Source organism: Salminus brasiliensis, chromosome 17 (genome assembly GCF_030463535.1).
Source record: "Salminus brasiliensis chromosome 17, fSalBra1.hap2, whole genome shotgun sequence".
In the NCBI taxonomy this organism is placed as follows: domain Eukaryota; kingdom Metazoa; phylum Chordata; class Actinopteri; order Characiformes; family Bryconidae; genus Salminus; species Salminus brasiliensis.
Genome location: NC_132894.1, coordinates 16,872,114 through 16,898,810, shown reverse-complemented (window position 1 = coordinate 16,898,810; position 26,697 = coordinate 16,872,114). Strand labels below are relative to the sequence as shown.

Below are 26,697 nucleotides of genomic sequence, written 5' to 3'. Positions count from 1 at the left end.
AAAAAAACAGACTGTTCTGCATTTCCAGGACACTGAGTAGGTTGCTATTATAATAAATCACAGTTTGAAGATTGAAGATTAGCATCTTCTTTTCCTCATCTAGCATCAGCATCTAGCTTTCTCCCCAATTTAGAAGAGTGAATTGCCATAATGTGGAACACTGCCTAATGTGGGACACCTAAGCTCTAATTGGTGTAGGACTTCCTTAAATAAATAAAAGACAATTCAACTATGGATCAAAACATGCTGTGGTGCTGCGATACAAAATCACATGAAGTCTCAAATATCCAATCTTAGATTAGAGTGGAGCAACCTTCAAACAGAATGTACCCCTCAGAGGTCAGTCACATGGGAGTTAAAAAAATAATAAATGCTAAGGGTATATATAATAAATAAATAACAATCCTGATCATATGTATTAGCACGCGGTGATGATATATTTGCCCATTGCTCAACATTATAATACTTTAAATATATTGAATATGAATAAGACAGAAAGGACAAAATCTATTGTCCTACTTTAGGAACTATGGTTTGGGAAGTGGTGCAGTATGTGTTGCCTAATGTGGGACAGTTCCAAATGTGTGCTACAACAAGTACATTTAGGATTTTAGTCTTATGATAGGTTCTTTTAGATATTTAACAGCAAATTATAGTTAATAACTAGGCATAGCTACTCTGTTAAAATTATATGAGGCTTTCAAAAAATCACAGCAGATTTATGAATGTTTACCTGTGCCTTCTCTGTTTTCTGCAGGACAGATATGATAATAAAGGCTACTTAATGTCTTTATTGCTGTCACACCAAAACCTCATATCTCAATAACATTGTATGTAGTAATGACTGAACATGGAATTGCACATTTAGCCTTAAGCGTTACTGAACTGTTTATGAACGTTTTTATTGCGAATTAATGTGAATAAGACCTTAAAACTGAATTCTTAGTGTCCCACATTTCAATCAGAATGGTTCTACAATAAGAAATGCAGGTTGTCTGAGACAGCTGGGCACTGATATGTATAAAAGGACTAATAAGTATATGAGTACTGATATGTCTACCATTTCTTCTGAGTGTGATATCTGTGTTCTTTTGGATTGATTTTTTTCCTAGCGCAATATATTCCAGAAGTCTGAAATGCAAAACGTGTCCCACGTAAGGCTAATCCACCCTAAAAGACTCAAAGATTCAATTCACGCAACGGTGCCAGGAACATGAGGGCTAGCTTGTACATCCACCCACCCAGAGAGTGTGAGGCTGAGTATGCTCTTTAGGACCCTAGGCCAAAGATGGCTGTGGGATCATTGGAGACTGAATGGGTGATCTCCCTAAGATAGGGCCAAAGCTTAGCTGGCTGCACACACTTTCTTTTCATGCAGACTGGCATACATTCAGGTTGACACAAGCTCTGCTGTTCTGGAATAGGAGAATCAAGCGAGGAAATATTAAATTAAGTAAAGGAATACTTTCCACACATCAATAATGTGTTTGGTTCTGGACTTCAAACTGTGTTAGTCAGTATGTTTTATGCTACAATATAGAATTGTAAGTTATTTCTTTTTTTTTTTACCAGTAAAGATATAAGCAGTGAAGGCAGGGTGCAGCTTTCTAAAAGTTTCCTCTGTTTGCAGGGTTATATCCCTAGTGGGTTTCCCACAGCAAGGGGTGTACAAGACTGAGAAACCCTCCTCCATGGTGATAGCCACTTCCAACAACCCCTATGAGATAAAGAAACAGACAGAGACAGACAGAGAAACAGAGAAAGAGAGAACAGTGTGAATATCTTTATGCCTAACAAGCTCATTTGATTTCCAAATGATTAAATCCTAAAATAGTTGCAAACGAATGTAATGCAAGATGTGATTATGTAAGATGCGATTTTATGGTCTCCCTATCCTACTGGGTATTTAGTGTGCTGAGTTCCGAGAGTTAATGTAAATTGTTCTGGCACTGAGCACAGAAGCGGCTTAGGATCTGAGCTTTTCTTAAGGGAAGAATAGCTTTCTTCTCTGTGCTAAAATAGCACTGATTAAATCATGGTGAGTGGCATCAGGTACTGTTCCCAGCCTAATCTAGCTCACATTCTAATCCACTTGGAATGAGGGAGAAACACATTATTATGGTCAGAAATTACTTTCTTGCTTTCGGTGTCCCAATCTTCCTTAGCATTTCGTAGCACCCAATCACAGGGGCAACAGAAATGAATCAGTACTTTATGTGATGATACAATGATATGATAAAGTGAAATGTGAAATGTCTGATTTGGTGCACCTAACAATTTTGACAATGAACCAGAGAGGGGCCTGCTTAAGTATAAGCAATGTGTGTGTATGTGTGTATATATATTTATTGATTTATATAGAATGAACGATGATATATATGGAATTAATTTTTATATATATGGAATGACGTCTTGTCATGGACAGCAGACCATCACCTACACTTAACCCCAGCAAGACTGGCTGTTGTGCATTCCTGGGACCTCCTTCTTATTCGAAAACTCGCTGGTCACTCAAAATGCAGACGCACAAAGCCTTGGTATAGTTGATCAGTTGGTGTAGATTGCTTATAGTTCTTGATTATGTTTCCAGCCTGACTTCGTCATACATATTTCTACCTGTTCTAGGATACACAGGCTGAATTCTTTGGATATACATGTCTATCTATCTATCTATCTATATATATATATATATATATATATATATATATATATATATATATATATATATATATATATATATATATATATATACCTTTATATCCATTGATTGAGCCATTGCTCAGACAATACTCAGCTAAGATAAAAAATGACAGGGAATATGTGATGTTTGGCAGCCAGACATATTCAAAACAAGATGGATGATCCATGGGCCAGAGATAGACAAGTGGAATTAGATAAAAAAGATCTGGAACTCGAGTTATTTGCAAACGTTCAGCATGGCCTGCTCCAAAATGGATATGTCTTATAAAAAGGTATTGAATCAGCTTGAAAGCACAGTAGCAAAGCCCTTCTGAAGAGAATGCTGGAGGATTATATGAGATGACCCTTGACAGCAAGAGGATGTGTTGATTCATTCTGTTCTGCAGCAGTTGAGTGGGGTTGCTTGAGCTGCAGGGGTCATGCAGGTTCACTATATAATAATATAATAGTCCTGGAAATGTGTCTCCAGCCTCCAGCAAGTGAATGTCAGTACAATGTATAGCTTCAAGTTGAAAGCATCTGAACGCTCAACGGCGCCATGTGACAAAATGACAAAAAAAGAAAGAATGACAAAGATGCAAATTATCTGTAGTCATATCAGTTGAGAGGTTGAGTCACACGAGACTGCTGAAGTGTAGATTTATCAAGATAATACAATAGTTTAACTGCCATGTACGGTTATATAAACAGCATCTTTGTTTACAACAAAATTTTAGTGGCTCATGTACAAGGAACACAATAGACTTCAGAGAGTCATCGGAGTTGAACCCAGACGTAAATATGACCTTACCTCTTATCACAATCTTGATACATTCATGTATGAGATTGTTGTGGTTGCTGTGGGTAGGGCTCAGTTCACTGGCCAAGCATTCTGGCCAATCACCAAAATGGCGTCTTAAGTGTGGGTTTGCCCATTAAAAGATTATCGCATGCTGACATGGCTAATACAGTATTACAGTAATATCATATTACTATAGTATTACTATAGAAAAAACAATGCTTGCATTTTACATTTTAACCATAACTACCATCACATAGCAGGGCCTAACAGAATCATTTTCATTAGAATGGGGCTACAACATATTATTTATTTCAGGAACACACTAGTATCAAACAAATATCATGTTCCTTATATCACTAAACACTACATAGAAACCCATAAAAACAATACTGTCACATTAGGTGAAATGAGGAGTGCTTTAGAAGAGCTAAGACTGAAAGCTGGTAGGCTCTGCTCTGTTTCAGATTGTATCATCTGTTATTAGCTCTGGTAACCTGGTCAGTGTACTCTAATGAGGATAGAATATACTCCAGTGGCAGAGAATTACAGAATATCCGCTAGATAAAGAGAGCCTTTTAACAGGATCCAGCAGTGCTCTGACATTCTTCACTTGGTTGCGTTTGACTACATGGATTTTTGGCATGGATTACAAAGCTAACATCTGCTCAGTAAAAAGGATAAGGGTAAGGACAGTTAACTTTTAACATTGCTTACAGTTTAGCTTGTGAATACAGCAATTTAAATGTATTTTTTTAGCAGCACACACATTATGTTGCCATAGAACACTACTCTTCATTGCACAGTAATTTTGTTTAAAGACTGTTCAGGATCTTGTTTACTTTTCAGACAAAATCCGATTATTTGTTGTTATATGTTCCTTTCAGTTTCCTTTTCCTCCATTTTTGGTTTAATGTTTACTATGGATGCCGGTCCACATTAATCTAAAGCGTACATGGGCTGACTAGCTAGTTAATGCTCTCTCCTAAAGCCCTTTAAAAGTGTTTTTAAATCAGTGAAATCCAGAAAGGTGCCTGTCGGGAAATTGATCAGTACTCAAACTCACCTGCTATTTCTAAAAAGCTGTCATTATGTATGACCTGAGACCTTAAAATTACGCTTAATTGCATAAGTCTAATACATCCAACATGTGAGTTGGAGGCCATGCAGTAATTGCAATATGCAGTTTACTGAGCATAATAGGTTCATATTGAAACATTAGCTGCCTTTCACAACAAATCTATACAGTTACAGTTAGCGTACATATATCTAAAACACATACATATAGCAAGCTTAAGTTTAAACCTATGTTCTAACTAGTGGTAGAATATAATGCTATATTATTTAGCATACACTGTTTTTTAGCATTGATTTAATAATAATAATAATACTATAATATAATACTATAATATCAACAGTCTTCCTCTCCTCCTCCTCTCCTGTTGATGAAGATTCATGGATGTTCTGTGTTGTGCTAATAGCACCCCTGCTGGAGAATTGCCACATTGCAAGTTCATGTTCCATGCTTATTTAAACATAGTGAGGTATATTTTCTTGTTATAATGGTGTGGCTCTGGGATTCAGGTATAGACACCTGTCAGAAACCATAACATTATCTTTTGATCATTTTGCAATTCATCTGAACCACTGGGACGCTTAAAATATGGAAAATACTTCTGGAAATAGCATATTGAAAACCCGACCTTTCACTCTACTGCATCTTTATGAATCATCATATTACATATTACATATATCAGTCATCTCCTTATCTGATTATACTGTTCTGTCCAACTACTTTTCTTTATCTAGGAGTAGTTCCGAACCTACAAGACAAGATCAGCGCTATATATCTAAAATCAACATCAACATATCTTTAACATACTCAGTCAAAACAGACAGAAACTGAGTTTTAATGATTCAAATGCTGTGCAGTTAAGTTAACATTAAGCTTTGGTACTTTGCCTCTTAGCAGAAGCTCCTAAAAACAATTGTGGTGGTAAAAGAGAAATGTGAGCAGTTGATATGTATCCTCAGAATTACTTCATGAGTCCATAAGGAGTCAATATCATCATCACATACAAAGCTTGTCACTTCCTTTTGACATTAGTCACATTTTGATTTGAATTGGGCAATTGTTCATTACATTGTGTCATTACAACATTTAAGATAAATCCAGCAATAAAAATGATTATATCTGTTGACAACGTTATAACTTTTGCATGACGAGAGCGTTCATTTGGCAAATTTGAACTTGTTTATGTTGGTGCTGATCGTTGTAAAGTAATATTTAATTACTAGCAAATACATTTATCTGATCACTCATTTTTCCAGTGAAAGACTACCTGCCTAATTAAAAACAAGATGATGTTGCACGACCCTTTTCAAACCAATCATTGTCAAGTAAAGGGGAGGACGAAGGGACATATATCATGCAAAGTTCTTTAGTGTGCTCAGTAAATTGTAATGTGAAACCAAAACTACATAGACTTCTTTCTTTATCTACTTTTTATCCGATTCTTCATGTATTTTGGACAGCCAATTACCCAATTGGTCTCCCCCCATCGCATGCAACGCCCCCGACACTAGCGTGGGGGGGGCAACACACGCTTTCTCCAATGCGTGCACAGTCAAGACACTCATTTTTGGAACTGTGGTGATGCAACATCACTGGGCGGCCAAGTGCCGCATACCCAGCTTCGACGCACCACCCCTCAGACTCCAGTGACGCAGTGAAGCGAGGGGCCTCAGGGCCTCGGCTGCCGGTGGCCAGCAACATGACCGGGTTGCGAAACAGCGATTCTCTGATCATAGTGACAGCGCCTTAGTCCGGTTTGAAGGTCACAATTCTCTTAAAAAATGGTTCTTTATTAAACCTAAAGTGGTTCTTCTATGGTATCATTCAACTAACCGTTTGTAGCATCTTTATTTTTTAGAGTGCAGCTACTTTGTTATAGGTAGTAACTCTTAAGAAAACGTAGGGTTTGTATAATAACTTTAATCATCACTTATCATATAATAATAATGTATGCAAAAAAAAGAGTCTTTGTTGGCGTCCTTGAATATTTCAAAAGCCTAACAAGAGTGTCTTTGCCTGGTTCTGTTGTGGGTGGGATGCTGTGTGGCTGGTGAGCAGCTGTATGCTGTGTAAGCTTCACACTCTGTCAGTGTCAGTCAGCCTATGACAAACTGTGAACTGATCTGTGTCAGCAGACCTGATCTGTTGGTAACTTCTAGAGCCCTGTTAGAATGAAGAGCATTCTTCTTTTATGGTGTACAGAAGAGGGCTAAGAAAGTAATCCAAGTAATTCTGGCTTTATCTCATTACTTCAGGTCTCTCAGGTTTACATAGTCAAAATTCTCTGGCCGGTCCACCACAAGCCACAAATGTTGCAAAAATTATTCAACACTGAAGTGCAGATCCGGACCCAAGCCTCTTTTTAAAGTAAGCCAAATGGGACATTGGCAAAACTCCCTAAGATCAAGAGGAAGAAACCTTGAGAGTAACCAAGACTCAAAAGGGCTTATAATGATTAAATACCTGTAACCAGACTACTACAGTCAGTGGTTGTATATAAGCAGGCTGCAACAACAAAGAAAACAGTAGCTGTAATAGAGGATTAACTGAAAGCTTGTGTGAAGAGGTAGGTTTTTGATCTTGATCCAAAGATTGACAGTGTGTCTGAGTCCTAAACAGTAACGGGAAGGGTGTTTCAGACTTGGGGAGCTTTATGAGAGAAAGCTCTACCCCACATTCTTTTTTCTAATGCAAGGAGCTGACATCTTGCGAGCAAAGTGTACCCCCAAGATACAGAATAATATTATAACATAATTAATATATTATAATCATTGAGGAATTAAACCGGTAACCAGTGTAGGGAAGAGAGAATGGGACTAATGCAATTAGCATGAACGTCCAGCCAGAAGGGCATTGCTTTGAGGTTGTTGGCACCAGGTTCTCAGCATCTTTTTAAGAGAGTACATTTTGCAGTTTGTTAATGTAAGAAGGCATATATGTACGTCAATTGAGAAAACAGTCCCCCCTGATCCCTAGGTTTCTTAATGTCATGCTGGGTATGACTGAGAACCCATCTAGGTTCATGGCTAAATTAGCATTTGATCTTTTATCTATATTGGGACCAAGTAGTAAGTTTGATCAGATGTAAGTAAGAGGTAAGTAAGGTGTCAAAAGTATTCACATTCATTACTCAGGTAGAAGTGTGGATACTAGGGTTTAAAAAGACTTCTATAGAAGTTGAAGTATCAATGTAAGCTTTTTAAAAAGTAAATGTGTAAAAGTTCTGGTCCAAAACTACTTTATGCATACTTTAACGCATTTATGCATCTATATACACTACTGAGCATTAACATGTGTTCCATGGAGTGTAAAATATGATGAGCAGTTGCCTAGTATTGTAATGGTGTAAAAAGTCAAACGTCAGAGGCATGTTATCAATAATCTTTACTGAAATGTAAATGTGGGACTTATTTGGGACTCGAATTCTAGGCTACATATATCTGCTATGTCCTTGCTGGAGTATGACGTGACATGTGAAGGTGTGATGGATCGCTTACAAACCAATAGGGTGTCAGAATGGTATATGTTTATACTTCTCATCCAACCACAATAAAATTCACCCTTTGAGATAGCACGATTTATCTGTATAGGGTATTTTTTTTATTTCATTTTTAATGACAGGGGATAATTTTAAAATGTAAGGAGTAGAAAGGACTGATAATTGCATGAAAATTTAAGGAGTAGAATTAAAAAGTCGGCTGAAAAATAATTACTCCAGTAAAGTATAGATAACCAGTTTTGGTAACAAAGTATTTGTACTTTGTTACTTGACAGCTCTGAAGAGAAAGTTGTGAGTCATCCACTTTTATTTGATGTCTTTAAGACTCTTTTTACTGATACATTGGTCCTTGTTTGGTTTAGCTGATATAAAAAGCTGGATGTCATCAGTCTAGCGCTGACATTCTGTACCATGCTTATCGATTACTTTACCCAGTGGCAGTATATAAAGAGTAAATAATAACGGACCCAGGATTGACCCTTGCCACAACAGCACTGCTGCTATTGATATTTATGTAATGAAAAGTGGTATAGGTCCTGTGATCTCAGATGTCATGTAGTTAAAATGTGCAAAGTGTTTTTTGTTTTATTTTACCTCTTTTTTTTTATTTTTTTTTTTAACTTTGCTTAAAAAAAATTAAAGAACAAATGTCTTGTAGGCATTAACGTTGGTCAGGGCAGCATGGCTCTGTCCCAGGGTAATTTTGTAAGAGGAGACAAATGAGCTATTGTATGTCTGGGCCTTTCAACAGCGAAAAATGAAAAGCTTTGGATGGGAGGGGGAAAGGGGACGTTAAAGGGGGCTGAGGAGATGAAAAACACAGCCCCTTATTGAGGGCCATCAGGACAAACACAGATGAATTGAAATCCATGAGGGATGGAATTACTTATTTATTTATTTTTTAAAGGAAAGCGCTTGATCTATACTGAAAGCTATGCCGCACTCATCTCACTTCAAGCAAATGCAAATTGTGGCTTGGTTACAGATACAACCTACTTTTAGGGGGTCAAATGCATTTTTTGCTGTGGAGAAAAACTCAAAACCATTTCCCCCCAGAGTTAAATTGGAGAGGCAACTCTAAGTAAACTCTTACTTGCATATATTTGCTGAAAAACCCATTTTGTGCTGATGAATAAATCCCAGTCTTGGAAACCCAATCCACTGTGCATTTTTTACAACACTGCACATAACTAATAAAATGCTTGATAATTACTACATTGCTGGAACTATGTGAGGGTCACCAAGACTGGAATTGGGAACCAGTGCAGTTCCCAAATAAATGTGCTGAAATGATTTTGTTGTGTGATGCCATAGAAGAATCACTTTTTATTCTATTAAGAATCATATTTTTAATAGAAATGTGTGAGGTCAAGTAAGTACGTATGTAAGTAAGTACTGGTAAGTAGGCAAAGTGCAATAAAACTAGATGCAATGTAAGTGAGTTTCCCAAAAGCTTTGTTGGCTAGTTCTGACCTACTCGTTACTTCCAAAGTGCTTCTTTATATGGGTTTTGCCTGAAGTTTAGCACCTAAAATCCAGAGGCCACTAATTCACTGAGAAAAGGATCTGCATGAATACAGAGGAATAATAACAAATATAATTTGTATTATAATACAAAAATATAGTCAAATATTAATAGTAATGGTACGTTTGATTTTGAACTCACTATTATTATTATTATTATCAAGTATTTATCTAATTTAACATGTAAAATTTGGTGTGGGCAAAAGTAGTAGACATTAAACATTAAATACAATAGTATGCATGTATCTATCAAATTCTGAAAATAAAATAAATAGGAATTGTGTTAAAAATGTGTAGAAAATGTGGAGGATTTATGCACATTTAGGAAATCAATAAAATGTGAAATTTTAGCAGGAATGGTCAAAGACAAAGGGGATAAATCATCAACAGGAAGTAAAATTAAATCGAAATATTTTCTGCACATTTTATACACAATTCCATGTAATTTTCCATCATGAATTGCCAACGGCACATACAAGTGCAGTAGTTCCACATTTACAAACAATGAAACACACCTCTGGCCCATTGTGTCCCATGATGCGATTCATTTTCGGGAGGTATTTATCTATAGCCATCTCTTGCATAGATGCAGGCAAGTTCTCTTGTTGTCTGTAATAAAAACTTTACTGCTATGCAGTGTTTCTGGCTGATTGATATGCATGGGGGAAAGTCAGTGGCCAGTCTTTTAAGCAATAATCATTCATTGGGCTTGTGATTGCGTGCCGGGCCTCTGCGTGTGTCTGGCGGCCCATCAGTCCTCACCTGCCAATACAGTTTGATGAGCTTGCTTATATGCGGCTCACCATCTCCGGACAGCCAGTACACGTAGTCAGCAATCATGGCACTCCTAATGACAAGGACAGAGACACGCAAACAGTATCAGACAACTTTCAATCAAGATGTTACACCTCACTGAGGGAAGATGCAGAGGAGCGCAGGCACATATTCAATAAGTGAGGAGAAGAAAAAAAAAAAAAAACAGAAAACAGGGGTGAGGACTGTAGGCCTACACTTCCATATGTCTCAGGGCCTGATCAGTATATAGGCTGGCTAAAAATATGGAATGATATCAAGGTCCTGTGGATTTATTAATATCAGGGCAGATACAACAATGATACTGCTGGTTCTGTATTATAAAGGACGCACACAGAAAATCATTCCATCACTTCATATTTATTGGTTTCATGCTAAGATCTTAGTAGTTTGTATATACTGATAAGCTGACAGTCTCTCCCTATTAAATTCCACTGTAGTAATATAGGCTGAACTGGTCAATTTGGACACAAAATATAATTAGTAACACTTTAAAAGAAATTGTATAAGTACAGATTCTTGCATTATGGGACACTTTACCACACCTTCTTAGGTATATTTTTATATATTCACTTTTACAGTGTACATTTGTTTACATTCTTTCTGTTACATTTTGAATTCACATTCTTTCAGATTTGTTCTCACAGAAATCCTTCTTCCTTCCTCCTTGGTGCCTTTGTTTTATGTTAGTCGCTCCACTACACCTTGGTCCATTCATAATGGGGTCACATTTCACATTTTGGAAATCAAACAGCCAGTCACATTCATACAGTTCTACTCCACCCTTCCTGGTTTTCTCCATCATGGCATATTTGTCACACTAGCTGCTTTTAGCTCTTTAAACAAATGTACAATGTAATACTGAACAAATAGAACATTATCCAATACAAAACACCTCATTTAAATCATTTAAGAAGCAAAGTTGTCCAACAAGCAAATTACCTGTGTCAAAATTAATTACCCCCTTAAAATTAATAACTTGTTTCATGACCTTTGGCATCAATACCTGCAACCAATTTTTTGTAAAACCTTTCACATTGCTGTGGAGGAATTTAGGCCAAAATTGAGTTCAAACTGAACTACTTGTTTGAGGCCCTTTTTGGAGCATCTGTATTAGATGCAAGTTCTGAACTTTGACTGAGCCCCTTCAAAACATTACATTTGTTCCTGTCTAGCCCTTCACATGGAAATGTGCTTTTCTGTGTTGATTATGCTATTGTTATATAACCCAATTATATAACAATTCATCTTCAGCTCATGGGCAGTTCTTAGATACCTTCCAATTAATGCAAAGTTCCAAGAAATACCCCACTACCCACAGCATCCCACTATCATTGCCATGCTTAGATGCTACATGATGTTCCTACTGTGGAATGCTTTTTGTAGTATTCGAAGCATTGATTCCACAGTGAAGTAACATAACCACAATGGCTGAAAGGTGGCTTCAAATTCCAAATATGTTTTTTCATACAAGCTAACAAAGCCCTTACCTGTGTTCAAATTAGGAGCCAGGAGAAGTTTAGCTTCCCCAAAAGAGTCTCTTGAAAACCCTCCTGAAAACAATAACATCTGAGGTTTGGAATATTTGTCTTCTACAACAAGGCTCATGCTGTGCATGTTATATGAAAAATGAGAGCTAATTAACAGAGAACAACAAAACCGGTAAGAATACTGGAAAGCTCTACCCACTGCCCTGTAATATGTTTTGTTTAACCTCTTGAGACCTGGACTTTTGCTTTGTGTGCATTTTTAATTTCTCCTAGCAATTTGGGATTAGTAGGACCTAACAAGTATAAACACTAAACTTACACAGGAAGTCTTTGTACAGGAAGTCATTTTTGCAAAAAAATCATATGAGGACAATAGGTATATCTTACTGTGTGATAAAATAAAGAAACAACTGGCTAACAAAGTACAAAACTCCTTTATTATACAATGTAAACTGTTCATTTCAAGCCCTAAACGTGGCTATACAATAGTGCAAATATGATTATTGCAAAGTTATGAGTAAGTAGCTGACAAGTAAATGTTTTAGAGTAAGAAATACAATATTTGCCTCTGAAATGCAGCAAAGTAGAGTTTATTATGAATTATAAATTATGATAAAGTAAAATTAAAACATATCTAAATAAAAAAAATGTACTTACAGACTAAATGTACCAAAATCAACACCTTACATCACATATGAAACTAAAAATGCACAAAAAAACTTTAAGCAATTGTTCTGCTTTTGATATCGAAACTCTCCCTGTAATTATAAAATGAAGAACAACCAATAATGTAATATAGTCCCAATGTCCTCAAACGAGTACTTCATCTTTACGGATGTTGAAGCTTCTTATGTTTGCTAAAATGTGTTATAAGTGTGTGCCATATGAAGCTAGTATTTTTTTTTACCTGGCCCATGTTTCTGGACTGATGGTAGAAATTTTTGACTAGAGTTCCTGCCTCATCTTGTTTTCAATCAACTGAGTGTAATGTTGTCATGTGTCAAGTTTTCAAAAATGAATCATGGTGCAGAGAAGCAGAAATGTAATTTCCCCATATGAAGACAAAGGATCTCAAGAGATTATTTCCTAGTTATTTAGAAATTTCGTCACAGACAACTAATCACATCAGTCAGTAAAGCACTGTTTAACTTAAGCTACTGGAGTTTGTTTGCATTTTGACCACATAAAATGATTTATACTGATGATATATTGGAATTGTTTGTTCCTTAAAATTAGTCACAAACGTTTCAAATTGAGTGGGCCCTCATATGTTCACATGGTGTGTGTGTGTGTGTGTGTTTGTTTGTGATGCACGTCTGCAGCCTTTTGAGTGTGAATCAAAATATGAACTAATTATGGAAAGTTAGTTTAACATGTCTTCTATTTTAAGTGTTTTTCACATTTCATTTTTCTTTTGTTTTCAAAGATGAGTAATTCTGGATCTTGTGTGTTCATTTCAGCAAACATGACACACTGTGGTATTATTTAAAAGGAGTGTTCACTGCTGAAATTACTACAAGCTGAAAAAGAACCCTCCAAGTTACTACAGGCTGTTACCTTCAAAAAGGCTGTAGCCACTGCTGTCAGCTCTCAATATGTTCAGAGTGAAGTGCACGTATTTGACACATCAGGTTTTCATTCTGGCATGCAAGTGTGCATCTTATTGATCAGTGAAAAACATGCAGGCATCGGCTACAATCATGGATTTATATCTTCGTTCATAGGCTGAGGCTATACTGCTGTGGATAACATCGATTTTTGTCTAACGGTCCAAAGCAATGCAATATTTTATTTCAATTATGTTAGAATTTGAAGTTCTGTTGGCGTGACAATACTTTTGCCTGTGGTAAGATAATGAACCATAATGAACGATAATGAACTTAAAGGGCTACATATTCTGTCCAGCCCTGACCATTTTGTTGCCAGGTTGCGTAACATTTTCTTGTATTGAGAAATATAAACGACTGTCTGACTCCCCTGCTATGCTGTTAATTATTGTTCTCATTCACTAATTCATTTGGGTACCAGCAAAAATGACATTGCTGAACCATGCTCAGGATAAGGTACACCCACTATAACCCTGCTTTATTTCAGGCTACACTAAAACTCAGCATGCCCTTGGCTCCCCTGCCTTCAGCAGACAATTCAATCTCTGGCTAGCACTGTCTAGCTCCATCTGCACACTGTGTGGAGACCACTTGGAGATAATCTCTGTAATTAGTCCAGATTTGATCCTCAAACTTGGTAATGATGGCTGGCTGAGATGGCCACTTCTCACCTGATCACTCAATGCCTGCTGATTGCTGGCTAACTTGGCAAAGCCATCAACTTCGCTGGATCAATGCCACTTTGAATGGCATTGTGAATGAAGAAGAATGGCTGGCCTCAAGAGGACAGACATTGTTTTTGTAATAAGCAACATGTCTAATGACCCTGATGTGCCCTGTGGACATGACTGGGGGTGGGGGTTGGTGGGGTGTATTGCGCAGTCACTTAACATCAAGTCTCTTCCGTGATCCATCAGCAAGCTGGCCAGTAAGCAAATGGACAGCTTAGGGCCTTATCCATCTAGAAAGAACAATGTGCCACTATTATGATGCACTGGAGCACAGGGGAACGTTGGGAGGCCTCGTTCGACTTGCCTGATTAATCCTTGATGAGGATGCGCAAGTGTCCTGCTGAGGTGAACTGTGCAATCCTTGTGGGTGTAAATGCCAATTAAATGTTTACAAATAATTAAGCACGGTACCTACTTGTCCCGTCAGGGACTTAAATGTTGTCAGTAAACATGACATTTACTCAGTGGGAGACAGCAAACCTGGTTAAGTGCTGTCTATGAGAGCTGATTTAGGCATGTGTTCCTCAATGCTTTCACATTGGGATGCTGCTACTCATGCTTGTTCTATCACTGGGTAACAGCTGTCAGTTGCTTCTGTCTATTCGCTTAAGTGTAATACCTACAGTACAATGCAGCTGACTGTCAATTAATGGTAGGCTTATGGAGGCAGTGCCAAGAGTCTGTCATATCTCTTTTTTCCGGTTCTCTCACCCAACCATCAAATTAAATACTAATTGCATTTGTCTCTTAGTGTGGTATGGTGCTGAGAGCCAGTGAATAGGATTGGGCTCTTCGCTTTCAGCAGCGAGTGTGAGTATGTGTGTGCGTGCGCGTGTTGCAGAGTATATGCGGCACTTATCTTCGTCTCCCACAGAACAGGTCTGAAACGCCCTTTTAATGCTATTTAAAATCCTGTCATGCCACCCATGCACTACACTAGTGAAGAACTATAAAAAGCCCTTGCCAATAATGTAAATTGACCACTTAATCCCCTTTTCCACAGTGCCTGAGGAAACAGGGGTGATAACAGTCAATAATTCTATTTCGCCACAGTCTCCTCTCCATTGAATGATGAACCCTGGTGCACGTGTGCCGGATTGCGGCTCTTGTTGAAAACGGTAGGAAAGAGGAAAGAGATCGCAGAGCCAGTGTCTGAACACTGCCCCTCCTACCAACTCCCTCGCTGCCTATCCATGCACGGCTCGTGCATAAATCACTTTCACGTCCACTTGCTCTGGCAGTCGATATGACCAAGTTCAATTCAGTACGCAGGTCAGGAGTGGAGTTCATTTCAAAGTTCTTGTTATTTCTCTCACACTGGCCACATGGGGGTGTTGAACAATAAAATATATCTCAGAGGAATGCGAATAAAAAAAAGGTACGGGGGGGGGGGGGGGAATGGAGCGGTTACTGCAAGCTGGAGAGCAGGGCACATCAGACTGAGATAATAACGAATCTGACGGCGCAGGCCTTTTGTGACCACCGCAGCAAAAATTGTGCCATTAGGGATGGCATGTAGGGACCAATGAGTGTGACAGACTATTATGCCCCTGAAAAGGAGAGGTGTTTGTGCTGTGCGCAAGTGCGTGTAGCAGTAGCCCAGAGCAGACAAGGGCATGGCCTTTGTGACTGGCCACTCCATGCTTGTTGCCCCAAACTAGTAGCTTTAGTTCCACAACTATTTTGTGTGATCTGACAGCTTCCTCGCTGAGACTCTGAGCTTGTGAAAGGCCACATTCCCGCTTACAGTGCTAACATATGCAGAGAAATGACGCCTATGAAAAACACAGTGTCCCCTAATTCACACAGCGTGGCGAAATGAGGGAGATTGGCATCGAGTACGCGACATTGTTTTCCACCGGTGTCAGCATTTTGCGCATTCTTGGCTCCACAGTGCAAGGTTTGGCACACGGTTTGCTCATTTTTCTAAAAAAAAAAAAGAAAAAGAAAGAAAGAAAAAAACTCTACAAAGCTCTGCAAATCAGCTGCTTGCATAATGCAGATTTCATGTTTTTTGTTAAAAACAAAAACTACAGCCCCAGGATTCTCCCTCTCTCTCTCACTGGAGCAAGCCTCTTCATTAACAACACTTACAGGTGTCCTCTTTTGCTCACATCAGTCAACCCTGTCCAGATGTTCAGACGTTACCTATGCAAGTTCCACCTGCAAATATTGTCAGGTCAGGTCAAACAGCTTTGTAGAATGCTGACAAATATCTCTAGAGGCAACACGAGGCAACGTCTCAGAACTTTGTAGAGTTTATAACGGCAAAATGGCAAGGTACAGGCAAAACTTTGCAACTAATTCTGGATCAACAGCAATGTTACAGTAATGGTGTAGTATTAGTGTACAGGAGGCTTCAATGTGAAACTGGCTATGACAAACGCTGATAACGTTTGTTATCAAAAGTATCAAAACAAACTTTGTTAAATGACAAATACATAAATAACACCTGCTTACAGTAGGAAGTTTAATAAACCAAATAACCAAATGATAAGATTTCCCCCAGCTTTTTTTTAAAGCATTTCCAGTGATTGCAGTACTCACAGCTTACAGGTGTTGAACACACAGTGCAGTCACATGGCAATACACAACTTTGAGTGGCCTTGTTTGGTTGAATTGGTGTTTAGTTGAGGAAATGTCATTGCAGTAACTTGCGTGACTGTGACAGCCTCGTTCCAGCTGATTCTCAGCCTCCATCCTCCACCACAGCTGCTGCACTCATTAAGACCGATGACTCTGTCAGCCAAGTCTACATGACAGCCCACTATGGAACATGTCTACCTTAATTGCCAAAATGGACTAATTCAGTTGTGTAAAGTGAAGTTGTACTCCAAGGAACTGCATTTAGTTAAAAAGCAATCTGTAACATGTGTCCTGCTGGATGTGTCTACTGTCAGGAAATGTACTTTGTGTCACAAGCAAAGCAAAGTAAAGGCTCAATCAGGGCAAAGCCTCAGTGCACAGAAACAACAACAACAACAACAACAACAACAACAAACAACAAAATTAAAATCTGCACTGCAGTAGACAAGTTGAAAACTTTAAATGTAAAATAATCCCTAAACCATATCAATAGAAGAACAACATAGGCTATATTTGAATATCCTATATATATTTCTGTATTACATATTACATACAGCCTTTCCTTTTCATTTATTCAACCGTGTACTATAATATAATATCTACTACCAAAGTGTCACTTTAAAAGAGAGAGATAGTGGGGGAGATGTGCAAGTGCAAATGTCCTAGAACTAAAGCAAGCAGGGTAATGCTCATAATCATTGTCATGTAAAATCCTGTGATCTCACCCTTTAGAGTCCTTTAGAGGTTGCTCAAAATACTAAGTACACCTGCTGACTGTAGGGGGAAGCCCATGAGCAAGAAATGCCAATTCTTGAATAATGCTGCTTAAATGTTAATGTGCACTTTAAAACAATGTCTAATTGACCTAATATTTAACAATATATGGAATATCATATTAATAATAATGTATAATATGCTACAACTACCAGTGGTCCTCCAGCAATAATTTGATAGCAAGCAAACATAATGTCAGCTAGTCCCATATCAACAACTCAAAAAAGAAAAATATCAATTGATATTGTTTGATTACTTGAAATAAAACGTAAATAAAATCTTAATTGGTTTTGTATAACAGTAAAGAGTAAAATAATTGAGGTTTTATGGAGCTTTACTTGATACTTACATTTTACACAGTCACCAACTGCCCAAACACTATCCAGTACTGTGGAAGTAAGCCAACCAAACAAACCCCTACATACTCAACCCCTTTATTAATGCAGAAAAAAAACAACCCAGCAGTTTTAACGAGAACAAGAAAAGTGGGGGACACTGTAATAATCCCACTATGCAAAAGCACCCTATAGAGTCATGTATGCTAAAAGTAAATTTGCCCCATTCATTTGAACAGAATTTCCATTTGAGAACAAGTGCCCCAGAACATATCAAATAATATTGCCTCAATAAATAATTTCCCTTTTAAATTTAATACCTTAATATGTCCTTCACTTTTCAATGTCTAGGATTTGAAGGTACACTGAACAATGCTGAGTATGTGAGTCTACACTGCATGCAAGGTCAACCAATGCACTATTTTCAATCCTTCAAGTAAGAGGTGAAGCAGCTGGTTCTGAACAATTGCATTTTCATAGTCTGAACTCAACATCAAATGAGCCGGAACTATGTGTTTATGGTCCATAAGCAATGCACTTCATGTGAACTTTTGGCAGCTGCAAATATTAATGACAGTATTTTCTCTGCCTAATCAAATCCAGGAAGCATTATGTGATCGACTCAATTCCCCAATCAAGTTTTACTGGATGGATTTGGGATCTCAGACAATAGACAGTAGGAACTTGGTAAGACTACTCCTGCATTGCCAGGATCCCTCTTTTATTTTTTTTAAATGATCTTTTAAAAACTTCTATACTCTTTCTCTCAGTCTTTTCTAGAAATATCCCCTGGTGACAAGGTCATATAGAGATTTAGCATGGATGATCGGTCTTGATAAGATTTTTCAAAGAATAAGATCACCAGGCTCCTCTAAAATGGGCAAAAAGTCACATGAATATGAATCAAATAAAGAGAATTGTGGAATGTGGAGCCTTGTGTTTTGCATTTAGATTTGTCTTTGGAGGATACCTTTGTGTGTGATTGCACTGGCCATAACGTCATTTTACTGCTAATAAATCTGAAGACAGACATTTTACTTCAGACCTGCAATGACTGGGGAGCATATGCTTAGGGGATATGACTGACTTCAGCATGGCTCCAGGTGATGGAAGAGCTCAGCTCTTTAAAATGTGTTATCCTGCATTCTTCCTTGCCAGCCAACATCCCTCAGTCCCCTGATCTAGCATGATTGCAGCCCACAGCAGAAGTAACATCCAGACATAACCAGCATCACCTACTGCAGAGCACTGGAATTAACAGAATCATAGTCAGATGAGGCTGGTGTGATGTACCAAGTACATCTTCCAAATGCACTTCTGCAATGTTCCGGCAAAACAGCTCTTTCCCCACTGGGATAGTAATACTAAATTTGTAGGCAGGGAGGCAGAGTTGATCTATTTCTGCCTGCAGAAATTCAAACGGGAAATAGGGACGTGGGCAAGGGAGAAGCTGAGAGGGAAAGAGAATCAGAAAGAGGGGTCTATTGTAACTTATAGTGATGCCAGCCCTAATCTATTCCAGCTGGGTTACTGTGGCTTGATAATGATGGTAATGATATAACATAATATGACACTCTTAACATAAATGGCACTCTTGTTTAAGCATGGTGTTTGGTGCAGCTGATGGCTTTAAGCGATTTACTTCTCCATTCAGCAATGAAGGTACCTGTTGTGAGCCACTGGAGGTGTGCACACAGCACAGACAGTTGATAATCAAATCATTAGAATGCAAATGGCCCCTAAATAGTACTTTTAGTGCTTGAAGTATCTTGGTAATGACAGCAGTAGGGATGAATGTAATTCTAACCTAATTGTTCCATCTCCCTATTTATTCTCCACTGAACTGTTTTAAATATTTATGTATTAGCATGAACATATTTCCCAAGAACAGTCTGACATAATATAGACAAACCTGGCAACCCACTGAGCAGACATGAGTTCTTGGTCTGTTGCTAACTAACCAAAAGCTTTTTTCCCCCCGAAGTGAATTCATCTTCATCGGTGAAAAAAAGCCCCCTCAAGCCTCCTGTTAATGCTAATTCTTACCTTGCGGCCCCACAGGGGTTTCCCAGCAATCGATAAACCATTGCCTGCTGAAGATGGTCCTGGAAATTGGTTGGGTTTAGCTGGATGCTCCTGTGAATTAAGATGCAGAATTACCAAACATTTAAATCGGATTAAAATGGGGATGCTTTATTATTCAGCGATACCAATCCTATTCATAACGGGACTGAAAAAGGTAGCAGTTCTGTTGTTTTTACAAGCAATAACAATTATATGCCAATATTTGACATCAGCTCCTCTATTGCCTACTTCTAAAATTAGGTTACAATGTATGTAAGCTTCAATGTATGATTTTTTGCATAGCATGTATTGTTGTCCAATAACTGCTCACGTTTTATATCAACCTAGAAGCCTAAACATCTTACATCATGAGTTGCTAATTTTAATGGACTTAAGTTCACACATACTGTCCTATAGAACCCTGTGTAAAACCCTGTAAAAAATCTTTAAAAAGCAGTTTTAACGACAAGCCCCTTTATTTCTGTCACTGAAGCAAACAGATGTCTGATGAATGCACACAGTGAAGTCCTCATTATGCCTTAAAGACCAGACTGGCATATTGGGAAATGTTGCAGGTCTGCTCATCTGTAAAGAAAGGCAGTTCATTTGACTAATTCCTGTACTGAAGAATACGATTTTACAGTATATGTCCACTGCATGCATTGTGACTGCCTCCTTTTGCTCCTCTCACCCTGGCTAATCGCTAGTCTACACCACAGCATGCAAACAAATCTGTCAATCATTAATTCATGGACTCTCTTCTGATTCCAACAAGGACACTTCTGTATGCTTGGCTCTAAAACAAGCCTCTTGAAGTTAAACTATTCATAATTTAGTTTTTTGTCTTTTTACAATAGCATCCAATAACACATTCACACTCAAGTAATGTTTTTTTTTAACTGTCACAGTTATACAATATGTATAAATATGAACACTAAAATCACTCTACACTGGAATATGACAACTACACAGTCATATTGAGATATTATGACCCCTACCTAACAGTGGGAATAACCACTCGTGGCCTAATTACACTAGCAATGGACTGTATTAGCTAACAGTAGGTGTTCCATATTGTGGTTAACTGGTCCACAGTGAGGCGTCAATTGCTCTGTACCACTCGCCTTAGTCGTCAATCCTTTCCACCACTGTTATACTGTTGGGAGTCCGAATGGTGAGAAGTTCATTCTCGGTATGCCTTCACTACAGTGGCTCTGGAACATTATAAAAAGTTTAATGTTTCCGAGATGCTACCACCCTTTGCCCGGTACCCTAATATCAAACCCTTTTTGACATCATTCAGATCGCATCCTATGCCCATGATGATCGTTTTGTACTCTTCTACAACTGACTGGTGTGCCCGCCAATTTATACATGCAGTAAACCCACGTGTCACGTGTCATCTGTAATATTCCAGTTTGAGCTAATTCCAAACTAGGGGTGGTCATAATATTCTGATATAACTGTGACAGTAGGCAAAGGGTGGTAGCATCTTGGAAATGGCAGCCTGCATTACCTGCTTAAAACACTGGCCCCAGTTCCTCTAACCCCTACCATATGCAGGTGCTTTGAGAGGCTGGTTGGAGACATCATCAGCTCATAGCCTCATAGCCAGGCACAGCCTCAGTGTCATCATTAAATTTGCTGATGACACATCAATTGTGGGTCTGATCTCCAACAACAATGAGGCAACCTACAAAGAGGACGTTAACCTCTCTCTAAACATCAACAAGACCGAAGAGTGGAGAGTAGACTTCAGGAAGCAGGAGTTTACAGCTCTGCCTCCTTCAATGGGACCACTGTCAAGAGCTTTTGGTGTTCACATCACCATGGAACTTACATGGACAGAACAAACCACATGGATTGTGGAAAAGGCACAACAGCCCAGTATATCATCCTGGTTCAGCTTCAAAACCTTCTGGATTTACACACCAGTCAGAATGTGTGAAGAAGTCGAGGAGGATTATTAAGGACTCCAACCACCCAAGCCACTGCCGGTTCTAACACCTGCTCAGTGGCAGGAGGTACAGAAGCATGAAGACCAGAACCAGCCAGTTCAGAGACAGCGTTAACCCTAAGCAATTAGTACAGTGTATCAGTACGGTCAATTACTAAGCTATCTCACTGGTCTCATCACATCATATTTCATCAAACCTTCACCCCATTCAAACTAACTGCTCAGTCACACTGCGCTTACCAAAGGCTTCTCCCCACTCATCCTATAATTGAACTCACATCTATTCAAAGTCTATATGTAAATAGTAATGTAAACATTTCACAGATTGTATATTAACCTGTACATTTTAAACAGTGCATATGTACATTGTAAGTTAATGTGTATCTATTCTGTATTCCTTATTTTGCATATATTTGCATATATACATATATTACACCTGTGTAATATGATGTGACAATAAACTTGATTTGATTGAATTTGATTAATAAACATCCTCTGTTACCTAATACAGAAGGTGTGCATCTTACTAGTGTCGTCTGAGCCATTGCAGGTTTGCATTCCTATTAGGTAGGAGGTCATAACATTCTTATCAGTGACGTCTAGGCACCTAACACCAGTTCTATTTATTGTCTTCACTGAAAATAAATTGGAGCAACATTTTGGATCATTTGCTCTGTACAGGCAAGCTAGATTTACAAATAGTGTGACAGCATCGCAGCCTATTGCAGTAATGTCAAAAATGTGTTTGCAGCTTTTCAACATATTTGACTTAGCTAACTGTCTGAGAGATGCTCTTGAATAAAATACACGAGTGAGGGAGAGGCGAGTGAATCAGAAGGTGGACTGGGACTGCACAACGTGTAATAACAAGGACACATACCATAGAGGACAGGACATAGGAGCTGCATGCCCTTTAGGAAAGCCCTGATGAAATTATGTCCACTCAAGCATTAAAACAAGTTTGTGATAAGCACAAGTAGCAGTTCACTGAATTCACTGAACACCACATTGGGTCAGAAAACAGTTTCCATCCACAAACACACATGATACTTTTATGAACTGCTAATATGAACTGACATAATCAGTCAGCTGCAGCTCTCTTGTGAAAGTGACCCAGGAGTGGGTACCAGGGAAATTAAGGCCTTCAGGAGGATCTGGGGTGCGTGTATATTACTAACTGGCTAACTTAGTAAGTTAGCCAGTTAAATCTATCTACCTCAGACACAACCTACCCTCTAGTTCTTTTATTGCTAATTGATTTACAAATTAATATTTTCATTAATCATCTTAATAACATACATTTTTTTCATTTGCAGAGACGCATAAACTTTAAGATATAATTTTTTTAGCTGTGTCACAATGACTGCTCAGGCCATGGAAATTGTTCCACATGGCATAAAGTTGGAAACATATTGGTAGATTCCATATGGATTCCATAAGGATATATGTGATTTTGAGTTCTAAGTTCTATCTTAGTCTTCTGTGGTGAATTGTACTCAACAATAGCTTAATGTTAACACAGCATCACATTAAATGGTTAATTATCTGGCTAGTTAACTAGCAGTCACTCTAGTTCTCATTCACACCCATATTTGATAGATATTAAACAGTGTAATTATTGTTCAAAAATATCCACTGTAACTACTGGAACTGTGACTGTGATAGCGGTTCTAGTGACTTCTAGTGAGACAGGACAGGGGAAAACATCTGAGAAGACTTGTAGTTTGAATGTAGTGAAATGTAGAATTGTGTAAATAAACAATGCAAATTCATTGTCATGTGCATGGAAAAAGGTACGCAATGGAGTGTCTGGCCTTGAGATGGGCTGAAAGCAAAAATCCAGCCTATGCCACAATAGACTTCACAGCTTGAAGTACTTTCTTGTTGGGAATTTTAAAGAGAAAAATATAGATTTAACAGATTTAAAAGAGAGAACAGACATTTACACAGAACCTACTTCTGTGCTTTCTTTTTATTCTAGCTTCCATTCTTTTCAGGAGACATCTCCAATGAATCGCTGAATTTTGGCTTGTCGTCCACACAGAAAACGATGCTTTAGGTGACTTAAAATTGAGTATATAAGCATATAATATATAATATAAAGAGCTATATTTTTAAATGATGCCAAAATGTGGAGTGTAATTTTTCAATAATTAACACAAAGCCATACATTTTCATCAATTTCAAATAATAATATAATGAAATAATAAAATATAATATAATTCTCCTACTTTCTTGGTGTACATTGAAATCTTAGAATCTGCAACTTTGCATTTTACAAATGGGGGCAGGGAGAGCAATTGGGACTGGCAGCAAGACAGACAGCTAGACCAACAAGGTCAAAAAAAGTGCACCAGGAACTCAAACAGTAAGCAAGGTCTCGTGCAACTGCATCATCCAGTGCTTTCTTTTCACTCAAGCAGCAAAAGCCTCAGTAAAGCACTCCCCAGCAGCTTGCCAGCTATCATAGCCAACACTGAAGGTGCGGTAATTGCTGTTCCTTGTGCTCAGTCATCTCGTGTTTAAACACATGGGGCGTTCCAGCAAATGCACACTCTAACACATGCAAGCCTCTTAATGCCTGACTAAATAACCTGCACATTTCACCATGCTTTACATGCGCTCGTTACAGCTCGGGACAAGTGTAATTGAGGAGCTGACACTTTGCTTTTGAAGAGCCAAATAAATTGCTATGGCCAGGTGTTGGAAACACAGCGTGAAAAAAATGTTCTCTCTGTCTCTCTTAGAGAGCAGTACGCTTTCTCCTGCCCTGTTTCCTTAAATTACTCACAGCTTTAATGTTGCACACATATTAAGGCAGTACAGCATTAACCTATAAAACCTACAGGTTTTTTTTTTTTGGCAACCTGTCTACGGACAGTACTCTGGACAAAGTCCATAAACCAACAGGTTTACTTTCTGTACAATGAGTGGCACAATTGGAAGAAATGTTCTGCATACCTGCACCCTATCTTGTTGACAAAAATTGTTTTAAGGGAACCCTACACTCCTAAAAATGAAGGTTCTGCCCTAAAAGAACCATTTTTGTTTCTATAAAGACAAAAATTCTCTATAAAATTTTCTATAAAAAAGTTTTTGTTAAAGAGATATGAGTGTGAAGAACCTTCACATTTCTTTACTAAAAATAGTTCCTTACGAAACCAAGAATGGTCCTTTAGTGGCATCACTTTGTACCCTTTGTAGCCCCTTCATTTGCAAGGATGTAGCTGTTCAAAAATGTAAAGCTTGAACTGTGATTTATGTCTAATACTCATATACTTCATATATGATATATAAAACAATAAAAAAAAATCCAGGAATGATTACAAGAAGAACTTGAAAAGGATTGCTTTGACTTTTCTTTGACTATTTTCTTGAAGGTACTTTATACACAGCCATATACATACTCTGTTATTTCATCATAGGAACAAAACATTCGAATGGTTCTTTGAGGTGTTATGATAAAACTGTGGTAGATTTTGTAAGAACAAATCTTGGTTGTGAGATGGGGTTATGAAGACCTGCAGTTTGAGCCACACAGAGTGAAAGAATCTGCTAGAGAATTTTAGAGAAGAGTATTAGGGAACATTCATTCAGCAACAGACATGATGCTGAACTGTGTGAGTTAGAGGTTAAGAGATATTTAGGCTAGAGAAAAAATAAATTCTTCTTAGTTTTATTTAGCAACCTTGCCCCCTAAGCAAAACATCTTCAGAAACAAAACATCTCAAACAACAGCAAAGGTCTCAGGTGGCACAGATTAGTTGCCAGATGTCTTGGGTATATTATTTATATGCTGATCCATATCTCATTCTAAGAGTGTCTCTACTCCACAGCATGGGGGAAAAAAAGCTGTAAAGTTTTTTTTTTAGATATGCTATTAATTTACCACAACTGGGCAACTGAACAACTGTATATAAGTTGCAGAGAATAATGGACAGAGCAGTAACTCACTTTAGGGCTGGATGATCAATGAGCCTAAGCCACAACAGTGTGTTAGGCAATTCCTCGAATGTCTCAAACCTACAACTCAAGTCAAGTTGTTTCACTGATGTGCTTGATCCCGACTGACATTCCAGTGCATATTGCTACAATGACAGTCCAGGCTCTCTTTCCCTCGCACACATACAGCATTCAATCTGATGAGGGTGAAATCAATATGCTCCACACTTCACCATGTGACGGCACTGTAATTAATAATGGACCCTGAATTTAATTTAAATAGCAACTGTTATCCTTGAGAGAGCTGATAATTTGAGTTGATAATTAGGTTCATTAATCAGGATGATTGCTTAATAAATAAACCACGTAGTGCAGGGATCTAATGAGAAGAAATCATGTAAAGCAAGGTTCTGTACAGATTTTGCTTTGTTCAAAAATTCTGAATAATTGAAATATTAGTTGCGAAGCAAATTGGAACAATTCCAGCTCTACAGAGAGGTTAATCGAGGGAATACGCTTTTCAATGTAGTCAACTGTTTGGTGAACTGAATCCTATTTTTGTAGTCTCTCCCCTCATTTCCTTCTTTTCTCATTATTTCTCTCCCCATTCTTATTCTCGAGCTAGCACCGTCCTTTTGCCGACCGAGTGAGACATCTCAAAATAATTGTTTTCAGATGACAAGCTCAAAGTTTTGCATTGTGATAGAGTATAAAACAGCCTTGTTAGAAAACAGCACCCATCCTGAAGACATGGCAGAGAGAGAGAGAGAGAGAGAGAGAGAGAGAGAGAGAGAGAGAAAGAGAGAGAGATAGAAACGAGCA

The 26,697-nt window shown here is 38.2% G+C and overlaps 1 protein-coding gene across 1 annotated transcript in view; it reads right to left on the bottom strand.

The window, feature by feature from the left end:
* LOC140538536 (spermatogenesis-associated protein 16-like) overlaps window positions 1-26,697 on the bottom strand; it is a 135,117-nt gene that overhangs the window by 19,743 nt on the left and 88,677 nt on the right. The window contains exons 4-6 of the mRNA XM_072661127.1: window positions 19,959-20,048; window positions 10,339-10,423; window positions 1,570-1,717 (exon numbers count right to left, since the gene is read on the bottom strand). Of these exons, the coding sequence (XP_072517228.1) occupies window positions 1,570-1,717; window positions 10,339-10,423; window positions 19,959-20,048 (323 nt within the window). The remainder of the gene's footprint in view (window positions 1-1,569; window positions 1,718-10,338; window positions 10,424-19,958; window positions 20,049-26,697) is intronic.